At 40.0% G+C, this 17,668-nt stretch overlaps 1 protein-coding gene across 9 annotated transcripts in view; it reads left to right on the forward strand.

The window, feature by feature from the left end:
- Positions 1-5,999: 5,999 nt before the first annotated feature.
- Positions 6,000-17,668, forward strand: part of PPP3CB (protein phosphatase 3 catalytic subunit beta) — a 51,580-nt gene continuing 39,911 nt past the window's right edge. For 4 of the 9 annotated variants that reach the window (XR_005266719.2, XR_005266718.2, XM_038181431.2 and 1 more), the window contains exon 1: positions 6,000-6,449. Coding sequence is in view for 7 of the 9 variants with exons in the window: in XM_038181431.2 (XP_038037359.1) it covers positions 6,380-6,449 (70 nt within the window). In the remaining 2 variants the exon portion in view is untranslated. The remainder of the gene's footprint in view (positions 6,450-17,668) is intronic. The other 5 variants (XM_038181432.2, XM_027460892.3, XM_027460890.3 and 2 more) reach the window with 3 other exon arrangements.

Consider the following 17,668-nt stretch of genomic DNA (forward strand, 5'->3'; position numbering starts at 1 on the left):
GATTGGCTTTGTGTTGTTTTTTGTTTGTTTTTTTTTTTTTTAATTATTTTTTCATTAAATCCTATTGCACTACCATTAAAATTATTTTATATCTGCATCATTCTTCTATCAAGGAATTTTAACACTTTAAAATAAAGCCCCCTTAAAAAGTTTTTTAAAAAAAATAAAATATATATATATATATATATGATGGAAAAATATCAGCTAAGACCAGTGACACGGTTGCTTCAGAGCACTGCAGAATATGTTTTGTAGTATGTTTGTGGAAGCATATACAAATGGATGAGTTCAGCTGAAGAAATCTAAACTTCCTTAATGACATCAACAATTTTTTTTTTTTAGTATTCACGCTTGGGTGAGTGAACATTGAATAGACTGTTAATCTTCTTGCTCATTAGTGTATTTGTAAATTAACTTGAACTAGCTTTATTGCAGGATGTTTACCTTAAATTTAGGATGGCACAGTCCCAGATAGAGAATCATAGGCTTTATGGGTGTATATGTTATTAATCAAAATAATTAAACATACCTGAGAAAAGTGAGTATAAATTATGCTGCATTTTAATAATCAAATCTGAGAATAATTTCATACTGTTAAAATTTAGTTTAACTTTTTTTTACTAGTCTGGCAAAGTGATTTTGATGATGGTCTACAGTTTCATATCATGTAATTTTTTTAACTCAGAATTTGTACTAATTGCTATGTGATTGTCTTTTGTGGGAATTCCAGACAACAACTGCTGATTAACTATACAAGGTTGCGTTAAGTAGATTAAAGCACATTAGAGCATGTGCATGTTAACATGCAGTATGTGTGAAGTGTAAACAATATTAAGATTAATCAAGATTAATAAATCAAAGCAATTAACTTGCTTTGATTTATTAATCTTGACTTAGTAACTTTGGATTACTTGCTGAAATGCTGCACATAAAGCTAGTTTAATGAATGCTTGTTTCTTCCTCTCTTGTCTTACACGTTGATAAATATTTGTAGAGCATAGCTTATATGTTATTTGAAAAATTTCTGGGTTCTGCTTGCAGTGAGGCTACTTGTTTTATTACTTGAAAATAATTTGCTTTCAAAATCCAGTAATACCAACACAGCATACTAAACTTTTCAGTTTCTTATACAGGTTGACTGATTTTTTTTTTTTTAATACAATATATGTTAGTTTAAATACAAATAAGTGTTATACCATTGAGTAAGCTACAAGTATTAGAAATCCAGTATGTATTCTTAAGTATATTTAAGAAGAAATAACCAATTGTTCATGACCCCATGTATTAATTGTTTTGAATTGGGTGAAACAATCTGTAACTAAATTTTCCATTTGTTTTGGTAGTTCACAGTTTCTCCAGATAGATGAAAAAGGCTCTGTTAATGTTAAAGAACCATTTCAGCTCTATAGGCTGGTTTTGATGGACTTCTATTAGAGGCTTGAAAGAAGCGATGCTGTAGCTGATATAGCAGTTAGGTGTTTATGGTACCTTAATCATCCAAACATGGAGGAGGGTCATCTCAAGTGATTTTTCATAATAAACTGCTGATTTGAACACAATGATATAATTGATGTGAAGAGCCAAGACAGTACATATCAGAAAATAAATGTAAAAAAAATCTCCCTGCAGTTTGAAGGGAAAAAAGCCCCTATCTCTTTAGTGGCTTTATAAATTTCTATTTGTATATAAACTTATTGGGACAAAATACATAGTAGAAAAGCTTTAATCATCATGTGGTATTATTCTGGGATATCCTTTTCTTCATTCATTTAACTATTAGTCATACCCTCAGGTTTTCCCATTTGTGAGGGTTATTTTTTGCACAATTTTATTTAAGCTATCCAGTCCCAATGGATCAATTAATTCTGATTAATGCATATTAATATTTAATGGTATTTGGTTTCAGTAGCTTGTTTAAAAAGTTGCAGAGGGGTAAGATGAAGGCATAGCTGCATGGGATTTGGGATTTCTCTTATCTATAGGACATCTTGTACATGGATCAACACGACTCATCGAAGTAGGAATTCTCAATTTTATATAATAGTTACATATTAAAACATTTTACATTATAGCTTACATATAGTAAAGCAAAGTGTTTTCTAATGATATTCTCCTATATGTAGGCCTGCTTACCTTTTAATACTTTGCCAGTTAAGTCTCATGCTTGTGAAGGCTTTAAAAAAAAAAACACACCAGAGAGAACACAAAGGAGGGCAGCAAAAAGCAGAGTGAACTCAATTTTCAGAGTGAGTAGAGGTGACTGGCTCATAGTCTATTAATATCATCAAGGTAGTAAGATAAATGAAGAGAGGGAATTGCTTGTCTCAGGTGGTAGGAGAAAGAGCAATAGCTTAAGGCTAAGGAAGGAAAAGTTTGAACTAGATAATAAGAGGGGGAAGGAATGCTTTAAGCAGAGCAGTTGAGCAATGTTTTGGGAAATCGAAGGAAGAGTTTGAGGTACCATCACCCCAGAGGTGTGAGATTTAGAGTTGTGGCTGAAACATTTTGGCAAGAAAAACATCACCTAAAATTCTAGAGTCGAGCTATGCAGGTGGTGCAGGGTGTATTGCCTCAGCTTTTTTTTTTATTTTGCATTTGTGATATGATGTCAAAAATGAGAGGGGCCTTGACTAGCTTTTAAAATGTAGCCTATTTCTGCAGCCAGTTCATAGAGCTAACCAGAGAATGAAGGGAATGTGTAGGGAGTGCAATAGGCCAGAACTGTAGTAAAGTTGCTTGTAATTTATACTATAAACTATCTGAGGACATTTTTTGCTTTTTAAGTCAGTGCAGTTTCTCAGTATCAGATGAACTGTAAAACCTTGTGGCCTTTTTTTTTTTTTGGGGTGCCGGACAGCTACATTGCTGGCCAAAAAGTTTTCCTTGTCCATGATGACATACCATAGCAGCATGGAGAGGCCAAAAATAATAATAAAAAAAATTCCATTCCCATTCCAAGTCATTAATTTGTCTGACATTGGCAACTTAGTGTATTGCAGTGATGATCATTTTATGATGCTGGAGAAAATGGCCTAGGACTGTGCTTTCAGCCTTTTAGAATGATGCTGTTGTGTTATGGGCAATAAGGTTTGCCATAAAAACTGTCTTTGGACAGCAGGGAAATCTGATGTCTTCAGAGAAAACTTCACATTGAATACTTTACAGTATAGCAATGTGTCAAAATGTATTTAAAATGTGGCTTGTTCTGAGTCAGTCTCACAGTTTATATGAACCACAATACCATTTCTGGCAATTCAGAAAGGACGGTTTCTAACAGTCACTAGTGAGAGTCAACGAAATGGAACAACCTCTTAAAAGTTTTGAAGTTTCTCTTCATGTTATTCTCCTGCTTGTAGCACATCTTTCCTTCTCAGACCTGGTTTATCTCTGCAAGATTTGCTCTATGCATCTTTCTCCTGGGATCTGGAATATATCTCTCTCTCTCCTGTGATTCAATTTCTTTCTTAGAGTTTTCAAAAAGTCCTCGTTGGGTAATTAGATGATTCTGGGACATTGCATTGTGCCAGTTTTAAAGATATATGGCTGTTACAGTCAGAGGGGACTGTTCTGATCATCTGACCTCTTGCATGAGATGGATACAGAATTTCACAGTCATTTTTATGCCTAGCTTCTGTCTGAACTTAAACATCATTTGTTGTCTGAGGTGACTATTTACTTATTTTTTACTGTATCTTTTACTGTTTAGGTATCAGAAAATTCTAGGTTTTAATATAACACCTTTTTGTTTAACAAATGACTCTATTTCCCATGGTGTAGAAAAAGATGGATTGGCTTGATCTTTCCCTGTACTTCTTGCTGCTTTTTTTTTTTCTCTGTAACAAAAGCAGTTGCTCAAAGCAGTAGTCCATTGCAGGCTAGAGGAAGATTTAGTATACCAGTTAGAATAGCAATTGGCCTTTTTTTTTTTTAGGTATTAAAATGTGTGGAATGAAATGGCCACTTGGTGGCAAAGTGGAATGGGAAATAAAATGTAATTATGTTTTTTTAGAAATGCTTTTGTCTGGCATTTATGAGAGAGATGTGGTAAACTGTTGAGTTTATAAAGGCACGTTGACTTTTACTTGCAAATCTGTGTTTCTATTTGTAATTGTGTTGCTAACTTCCTATAGCGATAACGCTATTTGTAGTTCATTGAAGACAAGCCATACAGAATCAAACAGCTTTGCTTTCACCATGAAGTTATGTTAGTTGAGCTAGGGCAATATGGATGCCCCTTCGAGAATCTCTAGCAGATTTAGAGATGACACAACATGAAAGCTTCAATGGTAAGCTAAAGGGCTTGGGCATAATTCTTTACTTCTGTGTTTCTCACTAATACAGGTTTTGGCATTGTCCTAATGAAAAAGGCACTTCCTTTGTATTTTAATAAGGCAAGATGGAATATATTAAAACCAAAAAATGGACAACAATAAAAGCCCAAAGTAAACATGCTAGCTAACTTCTCTATCTGTTGTTATTCAAAAATAGTCATTCAAATTATTATTTTAATGTTTTAAAGATATATGGTTTATAGGGAGACAATGCCATTCATCAAGCCAACCTGATGTATTTGGGCAGTGGGGTACAGCAAGCTTCCTCTGGATGAGCCTTTTCCTCAGGTGCCAGGATAGCACTAGAAGCATTTCAGTTTGCAAGGCACTCTGGAAGCTCCTCCTGCCACACCATCAGAATAAAATAAAACTGTGCTAAGCTTTTTCCTCAACCAGAATTCTATCAGCTCCTTTTACTTCATACCCCAAGGGATAAAGAGGCATGTTGGCTGTAGGCTCATGAGAGAAGAGAGTAACTGAGAGGCACCTCTTTTTGCAGCAGCACTTCAGCTACAGAGGTAATTCCTGGCAACACCCAGCAAGGTCTCAGGTTCCCTGTGTTCAGCATTGTATAGACAACTGAATTTATTTCAGCCTCTGTTTCACATTGTCAAACATTGAAACTGCATTTATTACTGAGCTTCTCTTGCTACTAAATTCACTGAACAACACTGAATTAATTCCCCCCCTCCCTCTTCCAGCAGATCTACTTAATCTAATTCTAAGTCAATTGGAGCAGTGTTTACTTACTGCCCTTCCTCTCCTATGCTCTTGCTGCATATTCTGATCTTATGGGTATGGATGGTGCTGAAGCTAATGAGTTTTTTCCTATTTAAAAGCCATGCCCTTTAAATTGGTTGTACAATGACAGACATTTGCCAAACATGGGGTATGAAGTGGTAATTCCTACTACTGGAAAACATAATGGTTAAATAATGATTAAACGTAGAATAGTGGTCCAGGATTTCTTTTGTGATACTCTGTCCCAGCTCTCTGTGTGCATGCACACATTTTACATGGAATTAATAGAGCTGTGTTTTCAAAAGCTGTGTTTTGAAGGCTTACGTGTTCCATTAATAGATAAATAAGGACTATAATTCTGATTCCCTTAAATTTATCAACTGCTTCTCATGAGTGTGTTAGAGTGATTTGCTTATCAGAAGTTTGCTCATGTAATTTAAGAAAAGGAGGGGAGGGCACAATCAAACCAGCTTCCTCTATGAACTCTCAGTTTTGAGGTATTTTTGGTTGTCAACCATGAGCTTTTCATGCAGATGACAGATACCTCCTGTCATCCTTGCTCTTGCCGTGTTCAGGTGAAAATGGAAAGCCCTCACAGGAGCCTGTTACTGATTTATTGTGTCAAGTGGGTACCATAACTCAATACATCTTACACATTTTCTTTATCAATAGCTGAAAGCACCATCTCCATAGATAGAGAATGGCTCAAATCTCCCTTCCCTGTCACCGCTGCCCCCCGCGCCCAGCGGGGCCGCGGCCGCCTCACAAAATGGCTCCCCGCGCGCTGCCCGGCGCTGAGGGGCGGCCCCGCGGAGCTCTCCATGGTGGCCGCGGGGCCGGGCCGCGCCTCCCCTCCCCTCCCCGGCCCCCCGGCCTCGGCCTGGCCCCCTCGCGGCCCGCTGGCGGTGGCGGCGGGGGCGCTCCGTGCCGGCGGGGGCCGCGGCCGCGCCGCCCCTCCCCGCGGCGGAGGCGCCGCCCCGGCGGGGCTCGTGCGGCGGCGCGGGGGAGTTTGGCCACGCTCCCTGCCGGCCGCGCTGGCGGCGCGGGGAGTTTCGCCACGCTCCCGTAGTCCCCTGGCGGGGCGGCGGCGCGGTGCATGCCGGGCCCGAGGCGGACCGACTGTCCCCTGGCTGCGCGAGGAGCTGCGAGCCGCGCCTGCCGCCATGTTCCGCCGGGGCCTGTAGGCGCCCCCAGCCCCGCCGCAACGCCCCGCGCCCCTCTCCCCGCCGGCCCGGGGGCGGAGGAGGCGGACGAAGGCGCCGCCGCGCCCAGCAGCAGCCGCCAGCGGAGCCCGGCAGCGCCCAGCGATGTCCGCCAAGGAGGGGAGCAAGGTGCTGCTGCTGCCGCCGCACGCCACCAGCGAGCGAGCCGTCAAGGGTGAGGCACCCCCGGCACGGCACCGGGGGGATGGGGGGCGACACGGTGCGGGGCCTCGGCCGGGGGTGGCGGGGGAGGCGGCCGCTGTGCGGGGCTCGGAGCCGCGCCGGGGCCTGTGGGGGCCGCACAGCCCGCGGGTGGGCTCCGTGGGCCCGCAGCCGTCCCCCCGCAGCCCCGGGGCCTGGCCCGGTTGTGCCCGCAGGCGGTGACAGCGCGGGGGGCAGGCGGGGGGGAGCCGCTGCCTCCGCTGCTGCTGCTGCTGCTGCTGCTGCTGCTGCTGCTGGGTGTCGGCCTGGCGCTGCCGGTGCCGAGGAGGAAACTCGCCGTGGTCGGTTTCTTCCCGGCCTCCCCGGTGTCAGGGTCTCACGGGGAGGCGTTAAAGCCGAACGTTGTGCCTCGCAGAAGTGAAACGTCTGAGAGCAGATACAGCCCTGTCACAGCGAGATGGTCGTGGGGCCGTAGAACATGATCCGTGCTCCAGAGCATGCCGTGTGTCATCATAGCATTTTGAGGGGAATATTCCTTTGCACCTGTAGTGCTCTGAGCATTTCTTGCTAGGTCTATGTCTCCAGCAAAGAGGGTACCATTGGTTGCGCTTTAAAGAATTCCTGGTTTTTGTTTACTCAAATTGCAGATATGCTCCCAGAGCTCTGATGTCACCCTGTATTTACCCATGACAGTGTGGACATCGGTGTGAGGCAGCAGACCTGGGCAATCAGAAATTCATGGCTGTATACAAAGCGGCCTGTTTTTCAGATCAGAATTCCAAAGAACACACAATCTAACCGATTTCACGGGAGAGGAGATCTGTTCGTTTAACTTAATAGGGGTTCTTGAGAAACAAAGAGGATGTTTTTGTCTTTAGCAAGGCTTAATCAGGGCCTTGGAATCCCATAGTATGTTTTGGAAATCAGCGTGTTTTCCAGTAGGCTGGAAACCTTCACTCGCAATAAGTTGTTACTCATTTTGGATTGCTTAACTTGTTGATTTGTTTGAACAAATTGTGAGAGTAAAAGTAGAAAATGGTAGAACTAGCCTACTAGGAGCTTGTATTAATTTGTGCTGTTGGTGTGAGACTGTTACTTTCACATACGGTATGGTGTTTGGACTTGCTGAATGCTTGTACCTTTACAGCAATCCCTTGTAACAAATCTAAGTTCTTCAAACAATGCAGGAGAACTATTGGTAAGTGATTAGCTACTTCAGAGTGCACTGGAATACCTGCTGATTTCCCAAACCTTAATAGTTCAGCTTATTAAATGCTACCTATGCATCTGGTTGTTAAAAATGGTAGTTAAGACCTGCTTCATTCTGACAGGATTACAGCCTGGGGTTACAGTATTTCTTTGGACCTGGGTGTGTGGGATACAGAACTCTTGTAATCAGGCTTGATATCGTCATCTGACATAATTACAGCTAGTTAAATGTTCACATAGCACCATTTTTCTGTTCTTTCTGGTGACCTGTCCTGTCTAGAGCTATCATGCTGAATCACTGGTTTCTGGAGAAAGCCTGGCCAGCTGTGCGAAGCTGTCTGTGTTCCTTGTAGGAAGGACAGGTTTTTCCACCACCCCCCATGAGATGCAATGCAGTTTGAAATATTTTTTTAGACAGCAACCCCAGGGGTGCAAGATTGCAGGTTATGTCAGCGCTAAGCGGGAGTATCTATGCAACAGAAATACATTTGTTGAAAGCATGTTAAAATGTGACATCTCTGTTCACAAATAGACGTGTTACCTCTCACATACCAAGATATGTTCGCCATGCTCCTACCTATGGTATGGTGAACAGATCACAGATGGGCTGGTATGCTTTTAAAACAGGTGGGCCCTCTGCTTTTGTCAAGACAACGCTCTATAGCAGGGGACCTAAAAGTATTAATTTCTTTTAATGGAAACATGTGGACTGGGTGGGTTGCTGAAAGTGTTAAAGATGAATTTAAATGGTTAAATAATGCCATTTTACTTCTTGAATGTTTACAAATCATTGTTGAAATTGGTGATTTTTTTCATAAGTATCAAGTTATTTATTGATAGGTACTAAAGAATTTATTTACTGTAATAAGTTTTTGAGATTCTTTTAAGGGAATAATTTTTCATCAAGAAAATAGAAAGCACTATAGGACAAAAAATATATAGAGGTGTTCTGATTTTTTTTCATGCTGCCAGTTCTGTTTTCTGACTCTAGTTGCTGAGGCCTTTCATTTATAATATCTTAGGTCCTTGAGAACAGCTGCAGAACTTGGAAGACAAATGCGGTAACATTACCTGGTGTGTCTGCGCCATAGAGTATTGGTCATTGTTTCAACTTTCATGGATTAGGTCTTCAATTTCAGGTATTAGGTCTTCTGGGGAGGAAACATGAATTCAGGATTTAATGCTCACTGGTGTTTGCATTGTTTTATCTCTTGCTTTTATTTTAGCTTTATTTTTCTTCCTCTGTATTACTGGGAAAGGGGAAGAAGTAAGAAACCATCGAAGACAAGAGGCTGTGAGAAATTAAATCCTTAATCATTAATAATACGTGTTGGCAGAAATGAGCTAGAGATGCTCATCCAAGAAAAAAAATGGTTAAATTACTGTATCATCAGTAACTAATCTCTTCTAATAAGGAAGGGTAATAATTAGGATATGCCCTTCCCCATTATATTTTGACCTGTATATTTAGGTATTCATCAGAGGTGCGTGTGTCTGGAAGAGCACCGGAAATGTTATCAGGTATAATGCTCAACATTGGGCATATAGATAATAATATGATAATAAACATAATAATTATATGATAATAAATATAATAATGGTTTTAAATATGCAGTGTATGCAGTTTAGCTGTGTTGGGCTGGCATGCCTTCCATATACGAGTTGTATCATCACAGATCATTGGCTGCTTTTATTAAACGTATATAAAAAGCTCAAGCTGTCTCTGTTCATTTCTCAGTTAAAATGTAATTCGTACTTGAAATTTTTCTTACCAACTGATGGGTAGCTATAGAATTAAAATGTGTAAAGTCAGTTGGTGGCATTTGGTTCCCAAAAAATGTCTAGTGGAAAGGCTTTTGTTGCTGCCTTTAACAGAGATGAGGAAAGGTACGTGTCTTCTGGATTCACTGTTTTCTAAGGTGCCCTCTTCATCCTTGAAGAATGATGCTTAGCATTTCGTTGCCTTGTGGAAGTTAGCACTTTCCTCTATTATGTTCTGTCAAAATCACAGAAAAACCACCTTTTTAAACTGCCACTGATATTTAACTGCCGTATCTGGTTCTTTTCTTTTTTTTATGTTTTGTGATGATCCTGAAAATGGCAGGGGTGAGCCTTCTCTGGCGTTCCTTTGCATGAAAAGCACCTGGGCTTGTGTGACACACCTGTGAGTAGCTACGCGGCAACGTGGTGCTTGGAACACTGCTCTTTGTCTGCTAGAAATGTCTCACCAGGATTTGGGACACAATCTGGAGTGCCTTGTTGCTGAGCTTGTGGAGGTTTTTTGCTAAATTTGAAGATGGTGTCTGTTCTTCTGGAGACGGGAGGCTTCAGTGTTCCTTTGTTTTGGATAAAAGTCATGATGCAGTGTGGTAGGCAAACAGTCGTCGTAGTAACAAAATGATAACTTATTGAAGCAACTATTCAACGAACCCCTAAGAAAAGTAACCCATGATTTAGCCCTGAGCAGGATCATTAAGATAATTAAGATACCAATAGCTACTTTTTTTCCTGCTACATGGATGTCATTGTTAAAATAAATCACTGTAGTATTGAACTTCAAAATATGGAGTCTGTGTTAAAGAAAAAGAACTGGTAAAAGGATAAAGGTTTACAGACAACATGAAGACTGTTTAAAAAATATAGTAAAGGCACTTAGAGTGCCTTTATGCTGCTGGTCAGCAGTGATTCTGAAATAATCCAGGAAAGCAGGAGAGTAGAGAGAACATTAAGAAGTCATGCTTTGAAAAAACATCACAGTTTTTGGTCTGGGAGAGGAAATGGAATGGAACTGAATTTTGACAAGTTAGTGTTTGATTGGCCTTATACTTTCTTTTACATTTCCTGAGAGGGTAATTAGAGTGAATGAATCTTAAACAACAGCAACAAACTCAAACAAGCAAACAAACAAGAACAACATGTAAGCCTTAGTGTCAGTAGGGCCAGCTGGTGCTTGAGGTTTGGGACGGGAAGGCCGGAGCAGAAATCTGGCAGCTACTTTTGTCTGTGTTTGTTATGTAAAGACCTAACAACTCTTTCAGACAAGTCAATTTTTTTTTTTATTTTTTTTTTTGCTGAATGGGACTGAAGAATTCTCACTGAAATGTAAGTGGTTTCAGAACATATCAACAATATGAATGTTTAAAAAAAAAAAAAAAGCCCAAGACCAGAAGATATTTTTCTAGTGGCACTAATGGAGTTCTTTGGGGTTTTTGAGTGCAAAATTGCTCATCTATTTTCCATAGCCTGTGGCATAACTCATCTTCTGAGTCTGAGAAATGGAGCACAGCAGCATTTTTAAAAAGCTCCAGATTGCGCTGAAGAGCTGTAGATCAGTAAGTTTAATTTAAGCAGACTCATAGCACTTGTGAAAGAGTAGACTAATTCAGTCCCTGGCGGAATATAGTATTAAAGAAGAGAAGGGATGGTTTTCATAGAAGGAAATCAAGAGAAATTGTTAGATTTTTTTTGCAGTAGCCAGTAGTCTGATTGATCCAGGCAAAACTGTTCATTCGGTACCCTCATCAGAGTCTTTAAAGTAAGCAAAAGAGGAAATGTCCTCTTTTGGATCAGAATTAATTGGGAAAGATAATAGGTAATAAACTTCCACGCTTGAGGGAGATTAACGTTTGTCTTCAGAAAACAGAGCAAATAGCACAATAACACTTACTTGGGCTAGTTAACTTCCAGAGGTGTTTCAGAAGGTTTTTGTTAGACCGAGTAACTAGGCAGCGAAGTTGTAAGAGGCACTGTTGTGATAAACGCCAAGGAGCAGACACTACGAGGGAAAGAGCAGCCCTCGTTTTGGTGAGTGGGGAACTCAGGAAATAAATGGTAGGGTCCATATGGATAGTTTTCAGAAAATACTAGCTTGGTGGCAGTTGAACAGGCTGATGGGAATTTAGAGTTTACTGGAAGATCATAGAATCAAAGAATGGTTTGGGTTGGAAGGGGCCTGAGAGCCCACCTAACTCCAACCCCCTGCCATGGGCAGGGACACCTCCCTCCAGACCAGGCTGGTGTCCCTGCCTATGGCAGGGGGGTTGGAATTAGATCAGTTTAGAGAAAGCACCATCATCAACTACATACATCTTGAGTTATATGTGCATCTTCAACAGTAGCGTGTAATTTTTGGTCCCCCTTCCTGCTTTTCTGCTTTTTCTAGAGGACATGTTCAGCAGAACAGAGTGTCTTTTATGCAGGGTGGAACTAAAAATTACAAATCTGAGACTTGGAAAAAGGGTAGATGAGTAGGGGGTGGTGTTGGATATTGCTTACATTGTGAGTGGTATTTAATGGAAAAGATTAATAGGTAACAACTGCTATTTTTGTCTCCCTGTGAAAAGGAGAAAAGCGGTACGTTTTTTCTGAAGTGAGTATAAAAGAAAGGTGAAATACTTTTTCATATAATGTACAGCTAAAATTCTGGAATTCATAGCAATTATATTCATTGAATGTGAAAAGTATAAATGTATCTATTGAGGGTCTGAGCAAAATACTGAAAAACAGTCCTACTTAGTGGTCATAAATGTGATGACGCTTACCTCTAGAGGAAATCCTTAAACCACCCTGCTTGGAGAATGGAGTATGGTGAGGAAAAGCACTATGAATCCATCAGTGCCAGAATGACATTTAAGCACTAAATGGTCTTCAAGCATAGCACCCTATGGTCATTTTTATGGATTGTCCTCCCATTAATGATACTCAGGCAAATAATATTTTTACTGAGATAAATTTTCAAGAGTATTAACCAAATTAATAGGAAAATTACACAGCATAGAAGGTATTATTATTAGGGCATATCAATTGTTTCATCTGAGACTTAAAATTTTATGGAACTTCTAAGGCTGCAAGTACATGCTATGTAGAAATAAAATAAATAGTGCCTGCGGTGCTTTTGTAAGGTTTCAAGGTTTACAGGGTCATTTTTCTTTGCTTTAAGAATTCTTGACATTGTAGCAAGAGACATGCCTTTAAAGAAACTTGAGTAAAGGGATAATTTTTGTGGCATTTAGGAATAATACCGTAATTCACGAGGAACTGACGTTGCTGAATCTGTGCTTTGTTGTTTGGGATGAATAGGGAAACTTGTATTTTTTGACGACTATTGATTTGAGCTTTCTGGTTCAACTAGTAGATGGCTGCCCTGTGTTTGTGTTTAACTAATGTTTTCAAGGTTGCAGGTCCATAGACCATCTGGGATGTCTTCATGCTATTTCTTTTCAAATCTGTCCTGCCGAGTGCAAGAGGACAATTGGATCTATTCTGTCCTCATAGGAGTCATGGGTACTGCACTTCTTTGTTCGTTATAGATGTTGGCACAGAGGGGTGAAAGCTCCAGGGACAGGCTGGAAGATCATCTGGGAATTAGGCTTTGTGCTTCTTCTGAATGTCAGAATGTAAATAGCCATGCCTTTATACAAACCAACACATGCACCTCTACCACCCTTCCCTTCCCAGCCCCTCACAAAAGCCCACAGAACACAACCAAAGAACAGAAGGAAAAACAGGCTGTGGAGGTAATAAAACAGTTGGCAAAGTGAACGTTCCTGGCCCATCTTTACAGGACACCATAGTTGTGCCACTATGATGCATAGCATCCCTCTCCACAATCTGATACTTCACGTATACCTGCCACCAAGGCGTCGAGTTGTGTCCTTGCATTACGTTGGAAAGGCTTACACAAACACCGTGTCTGTGTTAGTAACCCTGGTAATGGGAACTGTGGCTTGATCTGTGAAACTAAAAACACTCTTAGAAAAATGAAAACTGGGCTGTTGGGCATGCTTTTACAGCCAAAGCTAGGTTTATGGAACATGTCATGGGGTCCTGATTATAGAGGAAAAATGGCTGGTTTTCTTTCAATGACAGAGAAAATAGTTCAGTTTTAAGGCCCAAGGAGCAGAAAATACTTTGGTTGTGGAAGCAGAGTACCTCGTACGGTTGGTCCCTGATGCTTTTTCCTACCATTTGTCTAGTGGCTTTGATCTCATCTTGTTTCATGAGCCTGTTCCAACAGAGTGCCTCTGATACAAGCCAGATTTAACCACCGTTATTAAAATGGGCATATGTATCAGTGTGGTTTAAATTTACAGTATCTACACGTTAGATTTTATTAGCAGCTACTGTTGTACTGTAGCAGTTACTAGGCAATGTGAGATCTGCTTTGGGTCTCGAAGTAGCGTGTTTGTGTTAGGTGCCATACTGCACCTCTCCACAGGGATTAGTATGTTGGGTGAAGTGCTATGCTAATGTAGCTTTGCTGCTTTTGAACCTCTTTACAATGTACTGCAAATATATCCATTCAGCTTGATGCTAACTCTTGAATCTATGTAACATGCTTTTTTGTAAGGTAAAAACGTACCAGATGTTTGTAGAAAGTCTGCCTGTAGAATCAGGTTTAGAGAATTGTTTTTTGCTTTTGATATCTCTGTTCTAAGTAGTACTGCAGTGTAAAGCAAGATCAGTTGTTTTCCTCTTTGCAAATACACGTGAATAGTAATAAAATAATCACAACCTTTTTGCTAACAAAAAAAGAAAAATTACCCACTTTTTTTTCTCCAGGTTTAGTGTTTAAGATTTTGAATCAATATACTTAAAATTACATCATCAATACATATTTTAAAAGCAAAATTGACTAATTTTGGCTAGTAAACAACAGTTTGTTTTAGAAAGTCCGGAGTGTTGTTGTGAACCATGACATTACTGTTTTGACAAAGATCTCTACTTATACTAATAGGACATAGTCTGTTATTTTGTACCACAGTGTGTACTGCTTTAGGGTTTCATCTCGAAATGCGTATCCATTGCTTAGCTTTGCAGGGAGTGGTAGAAGGGAATCCTTTAATGACCAGCACCATGTTATTTCCTTCGGGTAATTCCTCTTAATTACCATTCTGTTACAGTCCCAAGAGCACAGGTTATGAACAAAGACTTTGTAACATGGATTATATTTCTGTCTTGGAATACATCATGCTGCAATTCTTTTACCGTAGGCTATAACATTCTATTACTACTTAATCAAAGGTTTAATTAAACCCATTAGTTTGCAGAAATTGTCTAAATGCTTCAAAATTATCATACTTAACCTATTAAAATGTTATTTGTAATATTTTTTCAAAGGTGTGAGCTCTAATATATTAGCTATGTTAACTATTATTGAGACAAAAATTAAGTATGGATCTGAAAGAAATGTTTTTTATAGTAAGTCTTGCTGTTTTATTCCAGTTGGGTGGTGCAGATTAAATCTTTATTCTAAAAAATATCCTTCTTGAGCAATAGGAAATATATTTATATATATGTATATTGCAGAAAAGGATTCTGTTAAATTCGGAGGAACTGATTTTAAGACTGTTTTTTTCATGAGGCAAATAGAGCTTTATAGATGCCTAACTACTTCCGACAGTAACACGATTTGGGGGCATTAAGGATAACCCCTGGATATACAGTTTTCATTTGAAATATAATTTCTGTGAATATATTAATTGAAATAATTTGATACAGTTTTTCCCAGACACTAGACAGAAACTTCTGCTTTCAGTGTCACAGAAAATGCAGCTTGCTAGTTGAACTCAACTACCAGTAGTTGTTAAAACAGAATTGTTTTTTGTGAGGATCTGATCTGAAAAATATTACGTGGACAGTAGAACTTTGTTAAGAGAAGAAAATTTCTCCTGCCTTGTGCTTAGAGCCCTTGAAGTATTTCACACCTGTCACAGGGATGACATTTCAGCACCATCTTCCTGAGTGCTGTGGCCGCTGGTAGGCCACAAATCCGAGCATTTTGCACAGGGGCAGAGAAGATCAGCTGGCCATAGGTGGTTCTCCCCCACACCCTGCTTCTACCAGAAGAGTCACCCAAAAGCGAGAAGGGTTGTCTTTCACTGAAGTAGGTCATTATCCAGGAGTGATGCTGGGACTAATGAAGCACAATTTCTGCAAAACTGAGTCTTTGTGTTGATCGGCTTTGGTCCTGGGAAGATACAATCTCTAATGCTTTTGTGACATTTAGGGCAGGAGAAGCCTACCTCGTGAGTTGTCAGATATCTCATAAAAGGGTGAGCTCAACTTTGCATTGCTGAAGGCACTCGTGGTCCCATCTCCTCAAAGGACCCGCCTGCTTTTATAAGCTTCCATGAACTTGACACCTGCCAACAGACGCCATGGCCCTGTTTTAGTAACTGGCTTTCTCACCTAGCGGCTCGTGTTGTGCGTGCTCGTTGGCACACGTTCACAGCGCGTACGGTCGGGTACTCGCACCAGCTACGTTCAGGATGGACCTAGATTGAGAAGCACAAGTTTCTCCGTCAGTCTTACGTGACTGGTCACCGGTGCCTCGTGTGACCTTTGTTGAGCTCTGCTCCTCCCTTTCTCCATCTGAACTTTGGAAAGCGTCGCTTCCTAGTTCTGGACAGTGCTGTACAGTAATGGGCTTGTGCCAGTACCCCAGCGCTGGTGCCGGAATCCAGTCATGGAAACCATATCTGGCAAAACAAGAAAAGAAACAGACCTACTTCATTAGATAATACTTGATCTGCAGTTTACGTGGAGCAGATTTTGTGGCACAAGTAGTGTGTTATAGCACATGATTGTGGTACAAATAGCATGTTTAGAAAAAGGGGGGGGGTGTCTAAAAATAAATTGTGTTCAGATTAATATTAATTTCCAAACAGTAAAAAATAACATTAAGAGAATATAAAGATTGCAAAGTCAAGCTCAAAAAACAGTGGATGCTAGCATAGAGGTTGTATGGTCATAATTAAATGATGCTTCTAAAAGTGAATTACATTCTTGTCCTGCTGGAATGAGGGATTTCTCTTTTCAGAGATGGATTTCTGTTTGTAAATACTTGTTGTACATGGAACAGAAGTGGTTGTCTTCTGATTTCTTAAATACATTAAGCTTGTTAGCATTTGGGCTACATGGAATTTTAACACTTTCAAATGAAACCTGACTGATTACTAGAGAAGGCTGGAAGGAAAGGCATGCCGTTTACTTTTCTTAGTAAAATGTTTTATGTCCAAAAACAAAGTGCCAAACTTGTTCTACACTGTGTAATGTCAAGGCAAGTTTTTCAGCTTCTTCGGCTTATGAACCTCTTTATAAGAGGAAAAATAGACAATTATGCAGTTTATTTTCTAATATAATTTAGTTTCAGTGAGTATATGTATGTGATATATGCATCAGTTGTTTTATTGATGGATTTTTATTACAACAGAAGGGTAGCAATATGTTGCTAGTGATCTAGAAGTCAATTTAAATGAAGTCAGTGAATGCCTTAGTATTTAAGAATTGAATCTGGGGTGTAAAGTTTTACTTAAAAACTTAACTTTTACTAAAGTTTTACCCTCCAGTTGTCTCCGACATTGTGTCTAGTATATGGACAGCCTCAACTCAGTTTAAATTCTTAGAGACAGTACAACAGGAAAATAAAGAAAACAAGCTCAAAGAAGGATTTTCTATCCATAATGGTTATGCTGTAGGCGCCCCAAATTACAGATTTTTCTGGTAGTATGAACTTGTTCTGTTGCTTAATCAGTGGTTTGACAGACCTTCAGGCTGTCAGAGTCCATCCTGCAGCCTTTTTGCCATTTGGGGGCTGAGGGAGTTGTTTTGCCTTCACCTTCTCCATTAATGCTGTCATACACCTCTGTTAGAGCCCCCCCCTTAGTTTTCATGATTTTAGGCTGAAGAATTGTAGCTTACCTTAGTTATTCCTATAGCAGAAACCATTCTAACTTCTTGTTTTTCTTTGTTCTTTGAATACCTTTTAAATTATTCTTTCCCTTTTATAAGATGGGTGAGCCAGAAATACCTACTGGGCTTATCAGTGGCGTAGTTGTATCTTGTTTTTGATTCCTTTGCTAATAACTGCTTGTTCTGTTGTTTGTTTGTTTGTTTTTTGACTTGTCAGTATAGAGTATTTTCATAGAACAATAGGAAGGACCTTGCTTTTGAATAGTAAGCTCATAATCTGTGATTTTTATGTGTAAGGGTATATTTGACTTCATTAATTCTCAATCATTC

Source organism: Anas platyrhynchos, chromosome 6 (assembly GCF_047663525.1).
Source record: "Anas platyrhynchos isolate ZD024472 breed Pekin duck chromosome 6, IASCAAS_PekinDuck_T2T, whole genome shotgun sequence".
Classification (NCBI taxonomy): domain Eukaryota; kingdom Metazoa; phylum Chordata; class Aves; order Anseriformes; family Anatidae; genus Anas; species Anas platyrhynchos.